At 42.6% G+C, this 17468-nt stretch overlaps 1 protein-coding gene across 1 annotated transcript in view; it reads left to right on the top strand.

Moving 5' to 3' along the window:
* The window catches only part of CNTN5 (contactin 5), a 324115-nt gene that overhangs the window by 49721 nt on the left and 256926 nt on the right, over positions 1 to 17468 (top strand). The window contains exon 3 of the mRNA XM_061628766.1: positions 5667 to 5769. Within this exon, the coding sequence (XP_061484750.1) occupies positions 5667 to 5769 (103 nt within the window). The remainder of the gene's footprint in view (positions 1 to 5666; positions 5770 to 17468) is intronic.

The following is a 17468-nucleotide window of genomic DNA, read 5'->3' as shown; positions in this document are numbered from 1 at the left end:
AAGAATAATGATGGTTTCATACTTGGGCAGAAGGTGAAAAGGGTGCTGGTAGTTGCAATGTGTGGAAGGAGGAATATGCAGGTGGTTACTGTATGTGCGGTCTGTGTGCAAAGGGGTGGGTGGTTGCAGAAAATGAGGGGGAGTAGGAGGTATGGGCATGGGGTGAGGGTGAAAACGGTTGCAAAGTGGGGCTGCAGAATAGAAGAGAGAAGTGGCTTCAGAAATAGGGTCGGGAAGGTGAAAAGAGAGCTTAGTAGTTGCATGGGATGGGAAGGGAAAGCTCTAAGGGGTTACCATGGTAGGAGTGGCAGGGGTTGGCAAATGGAGCAAGCAGGGATGCGGCCCTAGTGATTATTTATTTATTTATTTACTTGATTTATATCCCACCCTTTCTCCCAGGAGGAGCCCAGGGCAGCAAACAAAAGCACTTTGAAACATCATAAAAATACATAAAAACATCATAAAAACAGATTTTAAAATATATTAGAACACAACAACCATTGAAACATATTAAAACATCTTTAAAAACATTTTAAAAGCTTTAAAAACATTTTTAAAAGAAGGTTTAAAAATATATTAAAAAGCAATTCCAACACAGATGCAGACTGGGATAATGTCTCTACTTAAAAGGCTTATTGAAAGAGGAAGGTCTTCAGTAGGCACCAAAAAGATTACAGAGATGTTGCCTGTCTAATATTTAAGGGGAGGAAATTCCAAAGGCTAGGTGCCACTACACTAAAGGTCCATTTCCTATGTTGTGCGGAATGGACCTCCTGATAAGATGGAATCTGCAGGAGGCCCTCACCTGCAGAGCATAGTGATTGACTGGGTATTTAAGGGATAAGACAGTCTTTAAGGTATTGTGGTCCCAAGCTGTATAGGGCTTTGTACACAAAATCTAGAACATTGAACTTAACCTGGTAGCTAACAGGTAGCCAGTGAAATTCTTTCAGCAACGGGGTTACATGTTGGCGATACCCTGGCTTAGTGAGCAGTCTCGCTGCTGCATTTTGCACCAGCTCCAGCTTCCGGACCAACCTCAATGGTAGCCCCACATAGAGTGTATTACAGTAATCCAATCTGGAGGTTACCAGTACATGGACAACAGTGGTCAGACTATCCCGGTCCAGAAACAGCCGCAGCTGCCTTACCATCTGAAGCTGTTGAAAGTCACTCCTAGCCACTGAGGTCACCTGGGCCTCTAGCGACAAATATGGATCTAGGAGCACCCCCAGACTATGGACCTGCTCTTTCAGAGGGAGTACGAACCCATCCAAAGCAAGCAACTAACCAATTATCCAAACTCAGGAACCACCAACCCACAGTGTCTCCATCTTGCTAGGATTGAGAGTCAGTTTATTGGCCATCAACCAGCCCCCCACCGAGTTCAGGCATCGGTTCAGGGCTTGCACGGGTTCTGTTAATTCAGATTTTACAGAGAAATAGAGCTGGGTATTGTCAATGTACAGCTGACACCTCACCCCAAATCTCCTGATCATCGCTCCAAAGGGCTTCATATAGATGTTAAACAGCATGGGGGACAAGATGGTACCCTGCGGCACCCCATAGCGCAACTGCCAGGGGGCCGAAAGATAATCACCCAATGCTATTCTCTGAAAATGACCCTGGAGATAGGATCAGAACCACTGTAAAACAGTGTCTCCAATACCCATCTCACCAAGTCGGCCCAGAGGGATACCATGCTTAATGGCATAAAAAGCCGCTGAGAGATCAAGTAAGAGTAACAGGGTCACACTCCCCCTGTCCTCCTCCTGAAAAAGGTCATCCATCAGGGCAACCAAGGCCGATTCAGTCCCATAACCAGGCCTGAACCCAGATTGAGATGGGTCAAGATAATCTGTTTCATCCAAGAATACTTGCAACTGCTGTGCCACCGACCTATCAATCACCTTCCCTAAAAAGGGGGTATGTGCGACCGAGAGGTAGTTGTCGCAAACCAGTGGGTCTCGGTTAGCCTTTTTCAGCAACAGTAGAATCACTGCCTCTTTCAAAGTGGCTGGAACCACTCTCTCCCACAATGATGCGTTGACCACACCCTGGATCCACATTAAATAAATAAACAAGAAGAGCCTACTGGATCAGGCCAGTGGCCAATCTAGTCCAACATCCTGTTCTCACAATGGCCATCCAGTGGCCATGGGAAGCCTGTAAACAGAATCTGAGTGCAAGAGCATTCTCCCAACCTGTGATTCCCAGCAACTTATATTCCGTGGCCTATTGCCTCCGGCAGTGGAAGAAAAACATAGCCATTGTGGCAAGTAGCCACTGATAGCCTTATCCTCCATGAATTTGTCTAATCCTCTTTTAAAGCCATCTAAATTGGTGGCCATCACTATTCCACACTGACCCTTCTTTGAGAACGGGGAAGAGGCCACATAGCAATCTTCTGTTTCTTACTGCTGTTATCCGCCTGATACAGATATGGTGTAATTTTGTATTTTTCCTGGTTTGTTTTGTTTTTTAGAAAGAGTGATAAAGTGGCCTGAAGCAAATATTTATCAGTACAACATGTCATAAAGAGAATGAAATGCATATATTAACAAGATGTAGTGTTTAATGCTGGGTGTCCTTTCCCACACGTAGTTATATTTAAAGCAACAGGTGCTAGCCTGAACAGAGTAAAACAAAAAAGAATGTGTTTGGGCATCCTGGTATGTCTCATATTCTCTTTCTTTCCAAAGCACTCAGAGGGCCAAGAAACAGCTAGACAAGGGCCCAGTCTTCTCTTAACGCCAAACATCTTGTGGTACTCAAGTTCATGCCTTCCTCCTTATCCACTTCAAGCACTTGTCTTGCCGGATTCATGTGACCAGGGACACCTTATTTCATGTGTTCCTTTTTGGTGGGAAGTATGGTGCAGTTTTCAAAATAGCGCACTCCACTTCTCACCCAAAAGGAACACATGAAATAAGGTACCACAAAATCAGACTTATTAAGGCATACACATTCATGGAGTACAAAATATGCTCTGAGCACATGGCATTTCACTGTTCTCAAGAAAGCACAAACAAAGAACATTTTGTCAACCTTGATAAACAATCCAAAAGAAAATACTGTAAGCATGTGTAGTTTCACATTTTAAACTCATCACCTACATCCTGTCTTGGGCCAGTCTCAGCGTAACCTACCTCACATTACTGTTGTGAAGATGATGATTTATTAGTTGCTTGATACCCGATATACCCGCGTGATATAGAAGGAAGTAATTTCCAGGGGAGGGGGAAGAAAAATGTGCCCCTTTATAATAGAAAGATGCATTACTCTGATTAAAGGAGCCAACATTCAATACCTATTTGCTGCCATATTATACTTCCTCCAACATCAAGTGGGTATATCGGATATCAAGCAACTTATAAATCTTGGAATTGCACTAATTTCCAGAGGAGGGGGGAGAAAATCATGGCCCTTTATAATAAAAAGATGCATCACTGGTGGGCAGAGTAAAAACCACCATCTCCTCCCCCACCTGAAATGTAGATAGGAACAAGATTAGGGAGAGTGTTTTCTAACTCTGATCCCAGCCAGGGATCTCTTCATTCACTTCGGCAATATAGTCAATTGAAGGAGATAAAACAAGTCAACTGTTTAACAGCGTACAGCCAAATGAAAGCTGAAAAGGAAAGAAGAAAGATCACAAATGAAGATGGGTTCTTCGACTCAGATTTTACTAATCTATGTTGAATTTTTATTGGGACAGCACAACTGATGAGTCAAATCTTACAGAAGCATTACATCTGCACAGTGTTCAAGGTCGGTCCTCAAATCATCCTTTGAAAAAACTTTCATTGAAAGGATGCACATTTATTTCCAGTTATGAGGCTAATCTCCTCATCTGCTCACTGTGTAATGGCTGTGTTTTTTTTAGTCAGTCCCCAGTGACCTACAGCTGCAAATAAATGCAGACAGCTAATAACCAGGGCAAGCTACCTATCATCTGTGTGGCTTTCACAAGTGGTAAGGAAAGGGCTTTTTAAATCACATATTAGGTGCATATGTCTTTTGAAATGTCTACTCATTTATTTATTATCTGAATCATTTTGTACCCCACTAGTCAGCCAAAAAAGGCTCAGAGAGGCTTATAAAGATCAGTACTAAGTCCATGCCCTCAGTCTTACAATTGAAAAGACACAACACAAAAGGAAAAAGGGTTGGGAGAGAGGAGGGGGGAAAACTCAGGCACTGATTCTTAAAGTTCTTAGACCAGCATTTCCCAACTAGTGGGTCACCAGATGTTGTTGAAGCACAATTCTCATCTTTCCTGACAATTGGCAATGCTGGCTGAGGCTGATGGGAGTTGTGGTCCAACAACATCTGGTGGCCCACTAGTTGGGAAAGGCTGTCTTAGACCAACCAGCTGGAATGGAAACAAGTCAAGGAGGGGAGGAGCCAGAAGTAGCTAGTCTCTCCACAGATTGACCCTGAGCTCCTCCAGACATCCTTTTTATTGTGCATTCATGATTATTTGTGCTCATGATGGTATCAAGGCTGTACACAGTGCCACTTTCCATACTCTGCACTTACAAATGTTTCAGGGTGGACATATTGCTTCATTTTCCAATCAGTGCATGTTCTGTAGCTTCATGCTGAAATCTTGTAACTTTCCATACCACAATTCTTTTTTTGGGGGGGGGAATTGTCCCACTTTTGTTGTGCTGTAGTGCAAGAGTGCCCCTCCAGATGCCAATAATGCACTAGCTGTGAGAAAGCATCACAGAACATAAGAACATAAGAAGAGCCTGCTGGATCAGGCCAGTGGCCCATCTAGTCCAGCATCCTGTTCTCACAGTGGCCAACCAGGTGCCTGGGGGAAGCAACTAATTAGAATGGTGTGTGGATGGTCTAGTATAAAGCCACCACTAAGGCACTATTTTTGTGTCAATGAAATGCTGCAGAATACGCCTGTCCCCCTTCCCCAAGAAAACATTCTAGTGTGGTCCCCTGTATCTCTTCTCTCTGTCTCTAGTCTTAGCCCAGTGGAATTTCAGGGGACACATTATTTATGATTATTTATTACATTTCTATCTCACCTTTCCTCCCAGGGTGGCAAACTAGAGATAAAACACTAAAAACATCTTAAATCATCTTAAAAACAAAACATCTTTAGAAAATATTAAATAATAACAGATGAGGGAGGGGGCAGGGAGTAGCCTGACTGAGCAGGCTAGTCAGCAATGCTGATGGTGGCCTAGTCCTTTACAGGGTTATTCACACGTTAAGCCTTCTGAATGTAGTGGTGCTTGCAGACGAAATAAAACTTTAAGTAGATATTTTATGTTAAGGAATCAGGAATGTTATCATCACAAAAGAGAAAAAGAATCTAGCACACCGCTTTTGTTAAAGATCTGACATTCCTCATATCGTGCATATACATTGCGTCTTCCAATATTTTCACATATTGACGTAGAACTGTAAGAAATAATTGTCTGTTTTTAAAAATGTTCCTTTGCTTTTACTGAAAAGTTCTAACTTTTTACGTGGTGTTTCGGATTTAATCCTAATTGTAATTATGTCCTTCCAAAATACATCTCATTGCTATCTAGCTGTTATAACAACCTTGCCACGATGGCTCTGAACATAAGCTTTCTGCAACTGGAAACCTACAGTGACATCCATTTTATTTTTAAAGACCATTCTTTATTTCCCAGGTGTGATGGGGGAATATGAGCCGAAAATTGAAGTCCATTTTCCATATACAGTTACAGCTGCTAAGGGATCTACTGTTAAGATGGAGTGCTTTGCACTTGGCAAGTAAGTACATATTCTTCCATAATTAGATATTATTGATTATTAAAATATGACATATTTCATTTTGGGCTCCATTATTTAGCAGTGTTTTGAAACAAAAGCATCCCCTTCCTTGATCCTTACGCTAAATTTATGCAAGTCAGCTACTGTGGGACTTGACTGTAAAAGAGACAGGTATAAATTCTGTACTTTGTGAAGAAAGTTTACAATATAATGTCTCTATATTTTGAGCTGATTTGTTGAGACAGGCATCATAGGATCTGATTATTGGAGTTGTGGTATGGCAAAACTTGAGAGGATGCTGGTTCCTTCAGCCCAACTGCTGGGCTGGCCCGACAATTAGGCAGAGGGAGGCAGCTGCCTTTGGCAGCAAATTCTGGGGGTGTGGAGTGACACCAAGGTGTTGGAAGTCAAAGCTGTGTGTGCGATGCAGCCTGCCTACCCCGCAATCCTTAAGCTTGCCTGCTTCCCTCGGGTGTGTGGGAAGACCCTGTCCTATCACCACTGTTGAAGTGAGATTCAGCTGCCAGTCCACTGGCTTCTGTGTGGAATGAGAGTGGAAGGAACCCATTGTGTTCTTCATCTCAGGCAGTGACATATCTTTGCATCAGCCCTGCCCAGTTGACCACCAGTACAGGAGCACCCCTCACTAAGAAGTTCAAGGGAAGGGTTCTTTCATTTTCTCCTTTTTCCAGTCTGAAATACAATTCTTCAGGTTTCTGCATCAAATTGCAAAAAATAATAATATATTTTTTAATCCTCATGAATATTCTTCAGCATTTTAGTGCAAATTCTCCTAACCGACACATGTTGTATGCAGTTTTGACTGATAGACACGCTTTTTGGAAGCCATTTCTCCTAATGCATATTTGTAATTTTCTCTAATGCATTCATTCTTATGCACATTTCCCCCTAATATATGCATTTTTGTAAACATAGTTTAGTTGGAGAACTGCACTACAAAATTTGGATAAGTGTGCGTTTCGAATGATGGCTGTGTTTCGGTTCTCATACTCTTTCGGAAAGTGCAAATCTGATAATCCAGCTTTAAATGTGAACTGAATCAAATTTCTTCTCCATCCCTACTTTTACTTGCCTACAGTAGGGACAGGAAGAAAAGGCTAATATGTAGACTAGAGAGACAGGTCATTCTGTCTCACTTGAAGTAAGCTACGCCAGGGCCTATCAGGGCTAAACTGTGGCATACACCTGCAGAGCAACTGCAGGCTGCTGCCTTGCAAAAGTATGTGCTGGACATAGCCCAGCAAACATCTCTCCCCGCATAGTAAGGGAAGGGAATGAGGTCTCCAGACCTATTTTCCAATGGAGAAGCCATTAGAAAGCCATCCAAACCATTCCTAATGGCAGGCACTTTGCTAATAACGTGATAAAACTCAAATACCACTGTTGGGCAATGCCTTTATTGGGACCAACTAAAATGACACAAAAGTGTGACAAGGTTTTGAGCCCTCCATATCTCTTCACCATGCTGAAGCCTATCCAAGTCAAGTAAAAAAGTGTAAAGAGGTTAGCAATTAATTTGTTTTTTGAAGCCGAATGCATTTTGTCCTGCTCGTATTCTAGGCCTTCATTGCAGTCAATTCAAAATAAGAAAACAAATAAGTGTTGTAAGTTGCTTGGAGACCTTTGGGTAGCTAGTGCCTAATACATCTAAATACTACTAATAATCTCTACCAATACATTCAATCCTTTTTTTCTGAGTGCTGGAAGAAAGAATTGAATGGATTGCCAAAGATCTCTGAAGTTTGTTTTCTTATTTTGTACTGACCCCCTAATGGAGGCATAGAATACATGAAGGCTGAAACATGTTGGGCTTTTTAAAAAATAAATTCATTGCCAGTGCTTTGATTTCTCACTTTTTTACTTGGCTTTGTTTAGATACTCATAGTATCACTCATGTGGCCTGACATTACTTCAGCTTGATGAAGACTTCAGCAGGACTCAAAACCTTGCCACATTTTTGTGACATTTGGGCAGAGCTTGGAAAAGTTACTTTTTAAAACTACAACTCCCATCAGCCCCAGGCAGCATGGCCACTGGATTGGGCTGATAGGAGTTGTAGTTCAAAAAAGTAACTTTTCCAAGCTCTGCATTTGGGTTGGTGCCAATAAAGGCATTGCCCCACTGTGGATTTTGGAGTTTTCTCTTATGGACCAGCATGGGTACATTTGCTTTTTAATAAAGTAGTACCTTGAGGGATACTGCAATGAGAGTGTATATTTGTTACCTTCTTGAATTTATTTTTAAAAAGATAAATTGAATGTGATAAGTCATACTGAGGGTCTAAATAGATGGAACGGATGCAGAGATGCAACTACTTCCAAATGTGCATAATACATGCAAAAATACAGTATGTAAGAGCATACATAGTTCTCTATGTTCCTGTGTGGTGGAAAGAAGTCTGTTTATCATATTTTCAGCCCACCCTTGTGCCATGGAGCTCAGGGTGGTTAAACATCCTTCCCCTTATATCCTCTGGGCTCAGCTAAAAGACCACAACTGGCCCAATGTCACCCCAAGAGTTTTATGGCACAACAGGGATTTGAACCTGGCTTTCCTCTATCATATTTTAACATATTATGAAATATACAACACTGGGTCTCTTGTAAAACTGCCCTAAGCCTTTCTGAAATCAGGAATGAAATAACACTCCTACTTTTCTATTGGGAATGAGCTGTAAAAGAATACCTCTTTTACTTGATGGTCAAGCAGGCGGAATTAAAGAATAATAGCCTTTCCAACCAGCAATTTCCCAAATGAGGAAATTGTTAAAACAGTAAGGGAGAAGCAACTGAAATGTCTCATATTGATTGTAAATTTCTGAAACATTCCAGATTTATATCCCATCATATGGCGTGGGTAACTAGCTGTATTTTACAGATATAAGACATCTAAAATCAATTAAATTAAAACAATCCTGTATTTATCTTTATCCTGATTACCAAATTCCTGGCCAAGAATAAAAGTCAGAAAAACATAAACTTGCAAGGCAATGGTATTCCACAACTGTACAATGTTATATACAGTGGGGGGAAATATCACTACAGCCTGCGTGACTATACAGTGTTTTGGGAACTCTCTTTGTGGAATTAAACAGTGTATTTTGCTAACCATATGTTGAGATCATTGCTACATCCCTTCTCTGGATGTTTCACCTTGATGGCTATATTCTGTTTCCACTGTTGGAGGCATTATTATTATTATTATTATTATTATTATTATTATTATTATTATTATTATTATTATTATTACTACTACTACTACTACTATTACTGCTACTGCTACTATTATTATTATTTGATTTATATCCCGCCCTTCCTCCCAGCAGGAGCCAAGGGCTGCAAACAAAAGCACTAAAAACATTAAAACATCATGAAAACAAACTTTAAAACACATTAAAACAAAACATCTTCAAAAAAGTTACTTAAAAAAAGCTTTCAAAACATCTTCTAAGATTAAAAACATTTTTAAAAAAGGTTTAAGAACATATTAAAACACAATTCCAACACAGACGCAGACTGGGATACATCTCAACTTAAAAGTCTTGTTGAAAGAGGAAAGTCTTCAATGGGCACTGAAAAGATAACAAAGATGGCGCCTGTCTAATATGAAGGGTAGAGAATTCCACAGGGTAGGTGTCACCACACTAAAGGTCCGTTTCTTATGTTGTGCAGAACGGAACTCCTGATAAGATGGTATCTGCAGGAGGCCCTCACCTGCAAAGTGCAGTGATCGACTGGGTATATAAGAGATAGGATGGTTTTTCAGGTATCCTGGTCCCAAGCTGTATACGGCTTTATAAACCAAAACTAGAACCTTGAACTTGGCCCGTTAGCACATGGGCAGCAAGTGCAATACTTTCAGCAACGGGGTGACATGTTGGTAATACCCTGGCTCAGTGAGCAGTCTTGCTGCCGCATTTTGCACCAGCTGCAAGTTCCAGACCAACCTCAAGGGCAGCCCCACATAGGGCGCATTACAGTAATCCATCCTGGAGGTTACCAGCTTGTGGACAACAGCGGTCAGGGTATTCTGGTCCAGAAACGGCTGCAAATGACTTACCAGCTGAAGCTGGTAAAAGGCACTCCTAGCCACTGAGGTCACCTGGGCCTCTAGCGACAAAGATGCATCCAGGAGCACCCCTAGACTACGGTCCTGCTCTTTCAGAGGGAGTACGGCCCCATCCAAAGCAGGCAGCTGACCAACTATGCCAACTTGGGAATCACCAACCCACAGTGCCTCCGTCTTGCTAGGATTCATACTCAGTTTATTGGCCCTCATCCAGCCCACCACCGAGTCCAGGCAGCGGTGAAGGGCTTGCATGGCCTCTCCCGATTCAGATGTAAAGGAGAAATAGAGCTGGGTATTGTCAGCATACTGCTGATACCTCATCCCAAATCTCCTGATGGCCACTCCCAAGGGCTTCATATAGATGTTAAACAGCATGGGGGACAAGATGGTATCCTGCGGCACCCCACAGTGCAACTGCCAGGGGGCCGAAAGATAATCACCCAATGCTATTATCTGAGAATGACCTTGGAGATAGGATCAGAACCACTGTAAAACAGTGTCTCCAATACCCATCTCACCAAGTCGGCCCAGAGGGATACCATGGTCAATGGTATCAAAAGCTGTGAGAGACTGAATAATAGAAACAGGGTCACACTCCCTCGCCTCTCTCCTGATATATCAGGGCAACCAAGGCCGATTCACTCCCAAGTAATAGTAACAGGGTCACACTCCCCTTGTCCCTCACCTGATACATGTCATCACTCAGAGTGACCAAAGCTGATCCAAGGACGTAGTGGACTCTCCAACATTAGAGGCATTTAAGAGGCAACTTGACAGGCTCCTGTCAGGTATGCTCTAATTTTGATTCCTGCATTGAGCAGAGGGTTCGACTCGATAGCCTTATAGGCCCCTTCCAACTCTAAGATTCTCTGATTCTAAACCCAAGTTGAAGTGGATCCAGATAATCAGGGCTATCCACATGGGAGCATTACTTCATACTAAAGACACTGTTTTTACCTCCATTTTCTGTTTGCAGTGTCCATAGTAGGGGCTCAATGCCAACTGCAAACACAGTGTTTTCTATTCACACTGAGGGGAAAGATCAGTCATACAGTTTACTAATGACCACACCCTCTAATTTAACATTTCCACTCCCTCTGGTTACTTGGCAACCGAGCATGCTCAGTTTGTTCTACCAGTTAGTTTCTTTTTTAAAAAAAATCCAGAAGTGTGATTATTTATATTTTCACTGGTACAATACAGCTGAAATACAAATATTTGTTTGAGCAGTGTTATGATGTTGCACATAAGTTAGGGGGGAAAGAAAAATAAGGCACCATTGGCAGCATAATTAAAAAGGCTTGCAGAATGGGGGAGAGCAGCCAGAAGTTGTTTGCCAGCCTACAGGAAATGAAATGAAAGAAGGGAGGAAGAGGGAGTGAACATGGAGAAGGGAACTCTTGGCACACCCACCTAAAAGCATCAGAGATGCCCAGGGCTCCTTCTGGGAGGAAGGGCAGGATATAAATTTAACAATATATATGCATTTTTAAATGGGGTATTGGTAGTTGTCACACACCACTGGGTCCAGGGTGGGCTTTATAAGGAGCAGCCACACCACAGTCTCTTTAAGGGCAGCTGGTGCCTCCCCATCACAACACCCTGGACACACACAGCCACACTGCTGCTGCACAAACAGCCCCTTTTTATGGCTGAAGGGGTTGATAATTAGCCAACTAACTAGACAACCCCAGGCATCAAAAATCAAACATAATCCAGCATGCTTGCTGGAACTGTGATCTCTCTAGGAGTTCCACTATAGTTCCCAGCTGACGGGGGAGGGGGAAATGGAGACCTAACAGCCTTGCCAGTGGATAAAAAGGGAGGGAGGGTGGTTAAATTCTCCCCTCTCCTCCAGCCACAAGAGTGGGTATATACTATAGTCAGCATGGATTTTTTGCATTCTGTAATATTAAATTGAAAATATCCCCATGCCATTCTGCTCTGAACTTGGAGGCCCAGGTGTTGACTGTGGCCAGGAGTGCCTTTGCCCATTTAAGACTAGTGCGCCAGCTGCGCCCGTTCCTGGAAATGCCTGATTTGACTATGGTGATGCATGCCTTAGTTACATCCCGTTTAGACTACTGTAACACACTCTACGTGGGGCTGCCTTTGAAGACTGTTCGGAAACTTAAACTGGTACAAAGAGCTGCAGCCAGAGTATTAACAGAGGCTGGTTACAGGGACCATACAACTCCCTTGTTACAACAGCTCCACTGGCTGCCAGTTTGTTTCCGGTCACAATTCAAAGTGCTGGTTTTGACCTTTAAAGCCCTATACGGCCCAGGTCCAGGCTATCTGTCAGACCGTATCTCCCTATATGAGCCTGCCTGGGCCCTGAGATCTTCAGGAGAGGCCCTTCTCTCAGTCCCAACACCCTCGCAAGTGTGATTGGTGGGGATGCAAGATAGGGCCTTCTCGGTGGCTGCTCCTAGGTTCTGGAACTCCCTTCCTAGGGAGGCATGAATGGCCCCCTCCTTGCCATCCTTCCGTTGGCAAGTAAAGACTTTTTTATTCCAACAGGCTTTTGGGATAGAAGGTGTTTAGGATTGGGCTTTACAAGGCTTGTTTTATTGTTTTATATTATTATCTGTATTATTTTAAATTGTTTTAAGATTTTTAAGTGCCCTGTACGGTTTTAAGGTTGTGCATAGTTCAATTGTATTTTAATTGTATGCTTTTCTATGTTTTTAACTACATGTAGTTTTATTTGTAAGCCACCCTGAGTTCCAGTTTGGAAAAAGGGCAGGGTAAAAATAAAGTTTCATTCATTCATTCATTCATTCATTTTCATTCATTCATTCATTCATTCATTCATTCATGCTTCCCATAAGCTCATTTCAAAACAAAACCTTACAAAACTTATAGTCCTGAACTCAGAAACGCTTGCTTAACAATCCTCTAAAGTTTCATGGTGATACACAAAACAGCCAGAGAGAATTGAGAGTTCAAAGTGTGAAAAGAGAGAGAAAACAGACCGCTTTTTGACTTTTTTTTCTGAGTTTTCATAATTTGTGAAAATTAATTAAAAATCAGCCATGTTCACATAGTACCTCGAATCCCATTACTGACCTTGCCCCATACTCTGACCTTCATCTTCTACAGTTTAAAGGTTTAAAAAATCCCTGGCTGATTTTTAATTAATTTAAGAAATTTTGCATTGACCTCAATGATAATGTTGGGGATGCTCAATAAGAACCAATTGTCTGGTTCCAAAAGCCAGACTCACAGCTGGCTGGACTTGGCTGATCAGGAGACCACACCCACACCAGACTTAGATTGCATTTGAGACAGTCATAGCTTCCCCCAAAGAATCCTGGGAAGTGTAGCTTGTGAAGGGTGCTGAGAGGAGACTCTTATTCCCCTGACAGAGCTCCAGTGGCCAGAGTGGTTCAACAGTCAGCTGCTCTGATTGTAGCTCTGTGAGGGGAATAGAGCATCTCCTAGCAACTCTCAGCACCCTTCACTAACTACACTCCCCAGGATTCTTTTGGAGAAGCCATGCCTGTCCAAAGTGAAATAAAGGTCTGGTGTGTATGTGGACAGGGCCAGCTTTGATTTAAATTTGTGTGGGAGGCTACATGTGCCTGCTGTAGCATAAAAAGGTGGGGGGAAACCCAAAAAAGAATGATACTGTTCACAATGTTTTCCTTTTGGAAAGGAAAGGGGCTTCCCTTCTGCCCAGTGCGCATCCACTCATAAGAACATAAGAACATAAGAAGAGCCTGCTGGATCAGGCCAGTGTTCTCACAGTGGCCAACCAGGTGCCTGGGGGAAGCCCACAAGCAGGACCCAAGTGCAAGAACACTCTCCCCTCCTGAGGCTTCCGGCAACTGGTTTTCAGAAGCATGCTGCCTCTGACTAGGGTGGCAGAGCACAGCCATCATGGCTAGTAGCCATTGATAGCCCTGTCCTCCATGAATTTGTAAATTCACTCAATCTCCTCCCTCTCCCCTCCCCTTCCTTCCCCCCTCCCACTCCAGGCCTCCCTCCCCATGGTCAGTTTTACCTATCCTAAGCATGATTGCACGGGAGTAAATCCCACTGAACTTAATAAACATGCAAATGATCAAACCTGCTCTCCTCCTTCCCCTCCTGCTTGTTCCCAACCCCCTCCTCCCCTCCCCATCTCTCATGGTCAATTTTACCTATCCTGAGCATGATTGCAAAGGAGTAAATCCCACTGAACTCAATAAGCATGCAAATGATCAAACCTGCCCTTCCCTCCTCCCCCTCCCATCAACTCCCTTTTGCCCTTCCCTCCCCCTTCCTTCACTCCTTCTCCCTCCCCTTCCAATCTCTTTCTTCCCCCTCCCCCTCCTTCAGCTCACCTCTCCCAGCCTTCCTCCTTTCCTCTGCTCTCCCTTTCCTCTACTCTCCCTTTCCCCCGCTCCTCCCCCATGGTCAGTTTTACCTATCCTAGCCATGATTGCACGGGAGTAAATCCCACTGAGCTCAATAAGCATGCAAATGATCAGACCTGCCTTTCCCCTCCTTCCCCCTCCTCTCCCTTCCTCCCCTCCCCTTTTCTTTTTCCTCCCCCCCTCCCACTCCAGGCCTCCCTCCCCATGGTCGGTTTTACCTATCCTGAGCATGATTGCAGGGCAGTAAATCCCACTGAACTCAATAAACACTTTAGCATGTGTTTTTAAATTGCTTTTTTAAAATGTGTTTTTAAATTTATGTATTTGTTTTTAATGTTTTAATTGTTGTAAACCGCCCAGAGAGTTTCGGGCAGTATACAAATGCAATAAATAAATAAATAAACAAACATGCAAATGATCACACCTCCCCTCCTCCTCCCCCTCCTGCTTGCCTCCATCCCCCTCCTCCCCTCCCCACCCCCATCCAGGAAGTGGATTAGACTGTGAAAGACCAACCCAAATTGTGTTTGCATTTTGACAATTTTGTAGGACAGTTCAATATCTCAGAGAGGAGGTCAGGTCTCCTGCTCTCTTGGTGCATTCACTATAGCGGCCCAATTTCCCTGCTTTTTAAAGTTTGATAGAAATATTTGTTGGCTATAGGTACGTTCTTAAACAGCAAGGTTTTTTTGCCTATTAGTGAATAATCACTAGCTCAACAGCAGCCACTTATCTAAAAGTGCACATAAAATTACACATTCTACATTTAAAAATGCATACCCAGTGTGTATTTTATGGAAAGATGTACTGGGAAGCACTGAAGATGCGCATTTGAAGTAAAAATTGTGTCTTACAGGAAAAGTGCACACAGAATGGCTACAATTTAAATGCAGAATTTCTGCATGTTCCCCTCCACTCCACCCACCCACCCACCAAACAGGACAAACGAGACCGATGACTGAGAGCCAGCAATGCTGAAATGGGGCAGAATTAGCTGCCCATGAGCCTGTCCCTAGCTTTGTCACCCCTATCAAGCAAGGGAGAATAAAAGTTGAGACACCAAACACCTTCATTGCCTCACACCTTTAAAAAAGAAAAGAGAAGGCCTCTATTGCTAAGCAGTGAAGGGTTATCTAGTAAGGCAGGCCCATCCACTAATTGGGAAGCAGGCCAATATTTCAGCTCTTCCAGTCCTTATCTCTCTTCTACAGCCATCAGTACACAATCAGGGACCGGCTACACTGAAACTGCTTTTCACTTCATTCTGTAATAATTAGATGAATGACATTTCAGGCTTCAGCTGGAGGCTGAAACAGGAGGTAAACATGCCTGAAATTCCCTCCTCTAGGTTTTCATCTCCTACCATTTTCTTTTTCTTTTTATTATCCCTGATAGCATTTACAAATGTTTCCATTGTTACCTTTCACCAGGCAAAGCATTAAGGAGCTGCATCTCTGTCTTGTTCCGTCTTTTAGTGAAATACAAACAAATGCCAGCTATCACGACTTTGCAAGCGCTACTTGCTGTGCAGCTCTGTATTTTTGTTTTCCTTGCGATTTAGGCTCAAGCCACTTCCAATGCCTTCTTCTCCATTGTAATTGTGAGAATGACAAATATTCCTGAGAGACTTTCTGTGGTAGGCAGTTGGCAAGCATCCCTTAGAAGAGTCTGGGCTTTTAGTTACAGATTAATGATTTATTAATAGTGTTTATCTGGAGCTGCCAATCACCACAGGCTCCTGGAATTAGAAACTAAAACTGGGGGGGGGGGGGAAGTGCCATATGTGTCTGTCAAACTCTAGTCACATGCCTGGATACCACAAGGGATGGAAATTCTGAAGAAACATAGTGTGTCGCGAGCGAAGACTGAGATGGGTGTCTCCTCTTGTCCCTAAGCTCATTCATTTGATTGGATTAAATGCTCTACATGGGGCTGCCCTTGAAGAGAACCCAGAAACTTCAACTGATCCAAAATGCAGCACCCAGATTACTAGCTGGGTTGCATTTAGAGCTTATGTAACTCCTGTTTCCAGGCCCAATTCAAAGTGTTCACATTAGTGTTTTAGAGCAGATGTGGGGAACGTTTAGCCTTCTAGCTGTTGCTGAACTACAGCTCCCATCATCCCTGGCCATTGGCCATGTTCGCTGGGGCTGATGTGCATTATAGTTCAGCAACATCTGGAAGGTCAAAGGTTCCCCACACCTGTTCTAAAGCCCTAAACGACTTAAGCCCCAAATATCTGAAAGGTTGCCTCCTTTCCTACAGACCCTCTCTGGTGTTGATGAGCAGAGATGGCTCTCTTGGTAGTTCCACCACCCTCAGAAGTTCATGGATAGTAGCCTGAGAGAGGCCATTCTTTGTGGAAGCCCCTAAGCTGTGGAATTCCTTCCCCACCGAGAGTTGTCTGGCACCTTCATTGTATACCTTTCATCATATGCCTCTTTACCCTGGGCCATATGTATCCCACCCAATTCTTCTGATTGTAACTATTTTAACTTATTTTAAACTTGCTCTTTTATATTGTTGTAAAATCTGCAGGGACCTTATGGTAAAGGATGGGTAAGAAGTCGGATACAAATCTTAAAAGAAATCAAATTAAATATAATCATATTTGTTTCCCATTCCGCTTAGCAATGGGTCTAAGCTGAGTATAACTAGCTTTAGATTTCATTCAGTCTTGTTTCAAACACATGTTATTTTCCCAAAAGTAAAACTAAAAGGTGTATCAAGTTCTCTAGAATTTCTAGAAGTCATGCTTTAAATGAAGAAATGCATGCATGCATACATAAAATGGTGTATTTGTGATAATAAAGCCTTCCCATTATATTCTTGATTTTTCAGTCTTTCTGTTTATTTTCTGCCAAAGTCACGGAAGAGAAATATCTGCATATACAAAACTACATATATATTCATCTCAGATATAAAATCCATGTGATTGGTGACTTCTGCAAGGAAAATAAGATTCATTAAAGCAAGTTTCAACTTGCCTTTGAATAGTGATTTGCAATTTGGGAGCAATTTCCTTTGAAATCATTAAAACTTTACAGCCAAAGTATTTTACTCTCCTTGAAAATTTGGCTTGTTACCTCATCATCAGAGGGGAGAAAAACTTAAATTTTGAAAGAGACTTGTTAATGGCCTAGGCAATGCCATTAAAAAAAATCTTTCAGCATTTCTCCAGCTGTAATTGATAGCAGTAAAGTTGATGCTGCATACAGTTAAAACAAGATAAAATGTCTGGTTAAA

Source organism: Rhineura floridana, chromosome 5, assembly GCF_030035675.1.
Source record: "Rhineura floridana isolate rRhiFlo1 chromosome 5, rRhiFlo1.hap2, whole genome shotgun sequence".
NCBI classification, from domain to species: domain Eukaryota; kingdom Metazoa; phylum Chordata; class Lepidosauria; order Squamata; family Rhineuridae; genus Rhineura; species Rhineura floridana.
This window is presented reverse-complemented; position numbering and strand designations above follow the sequence as displayed.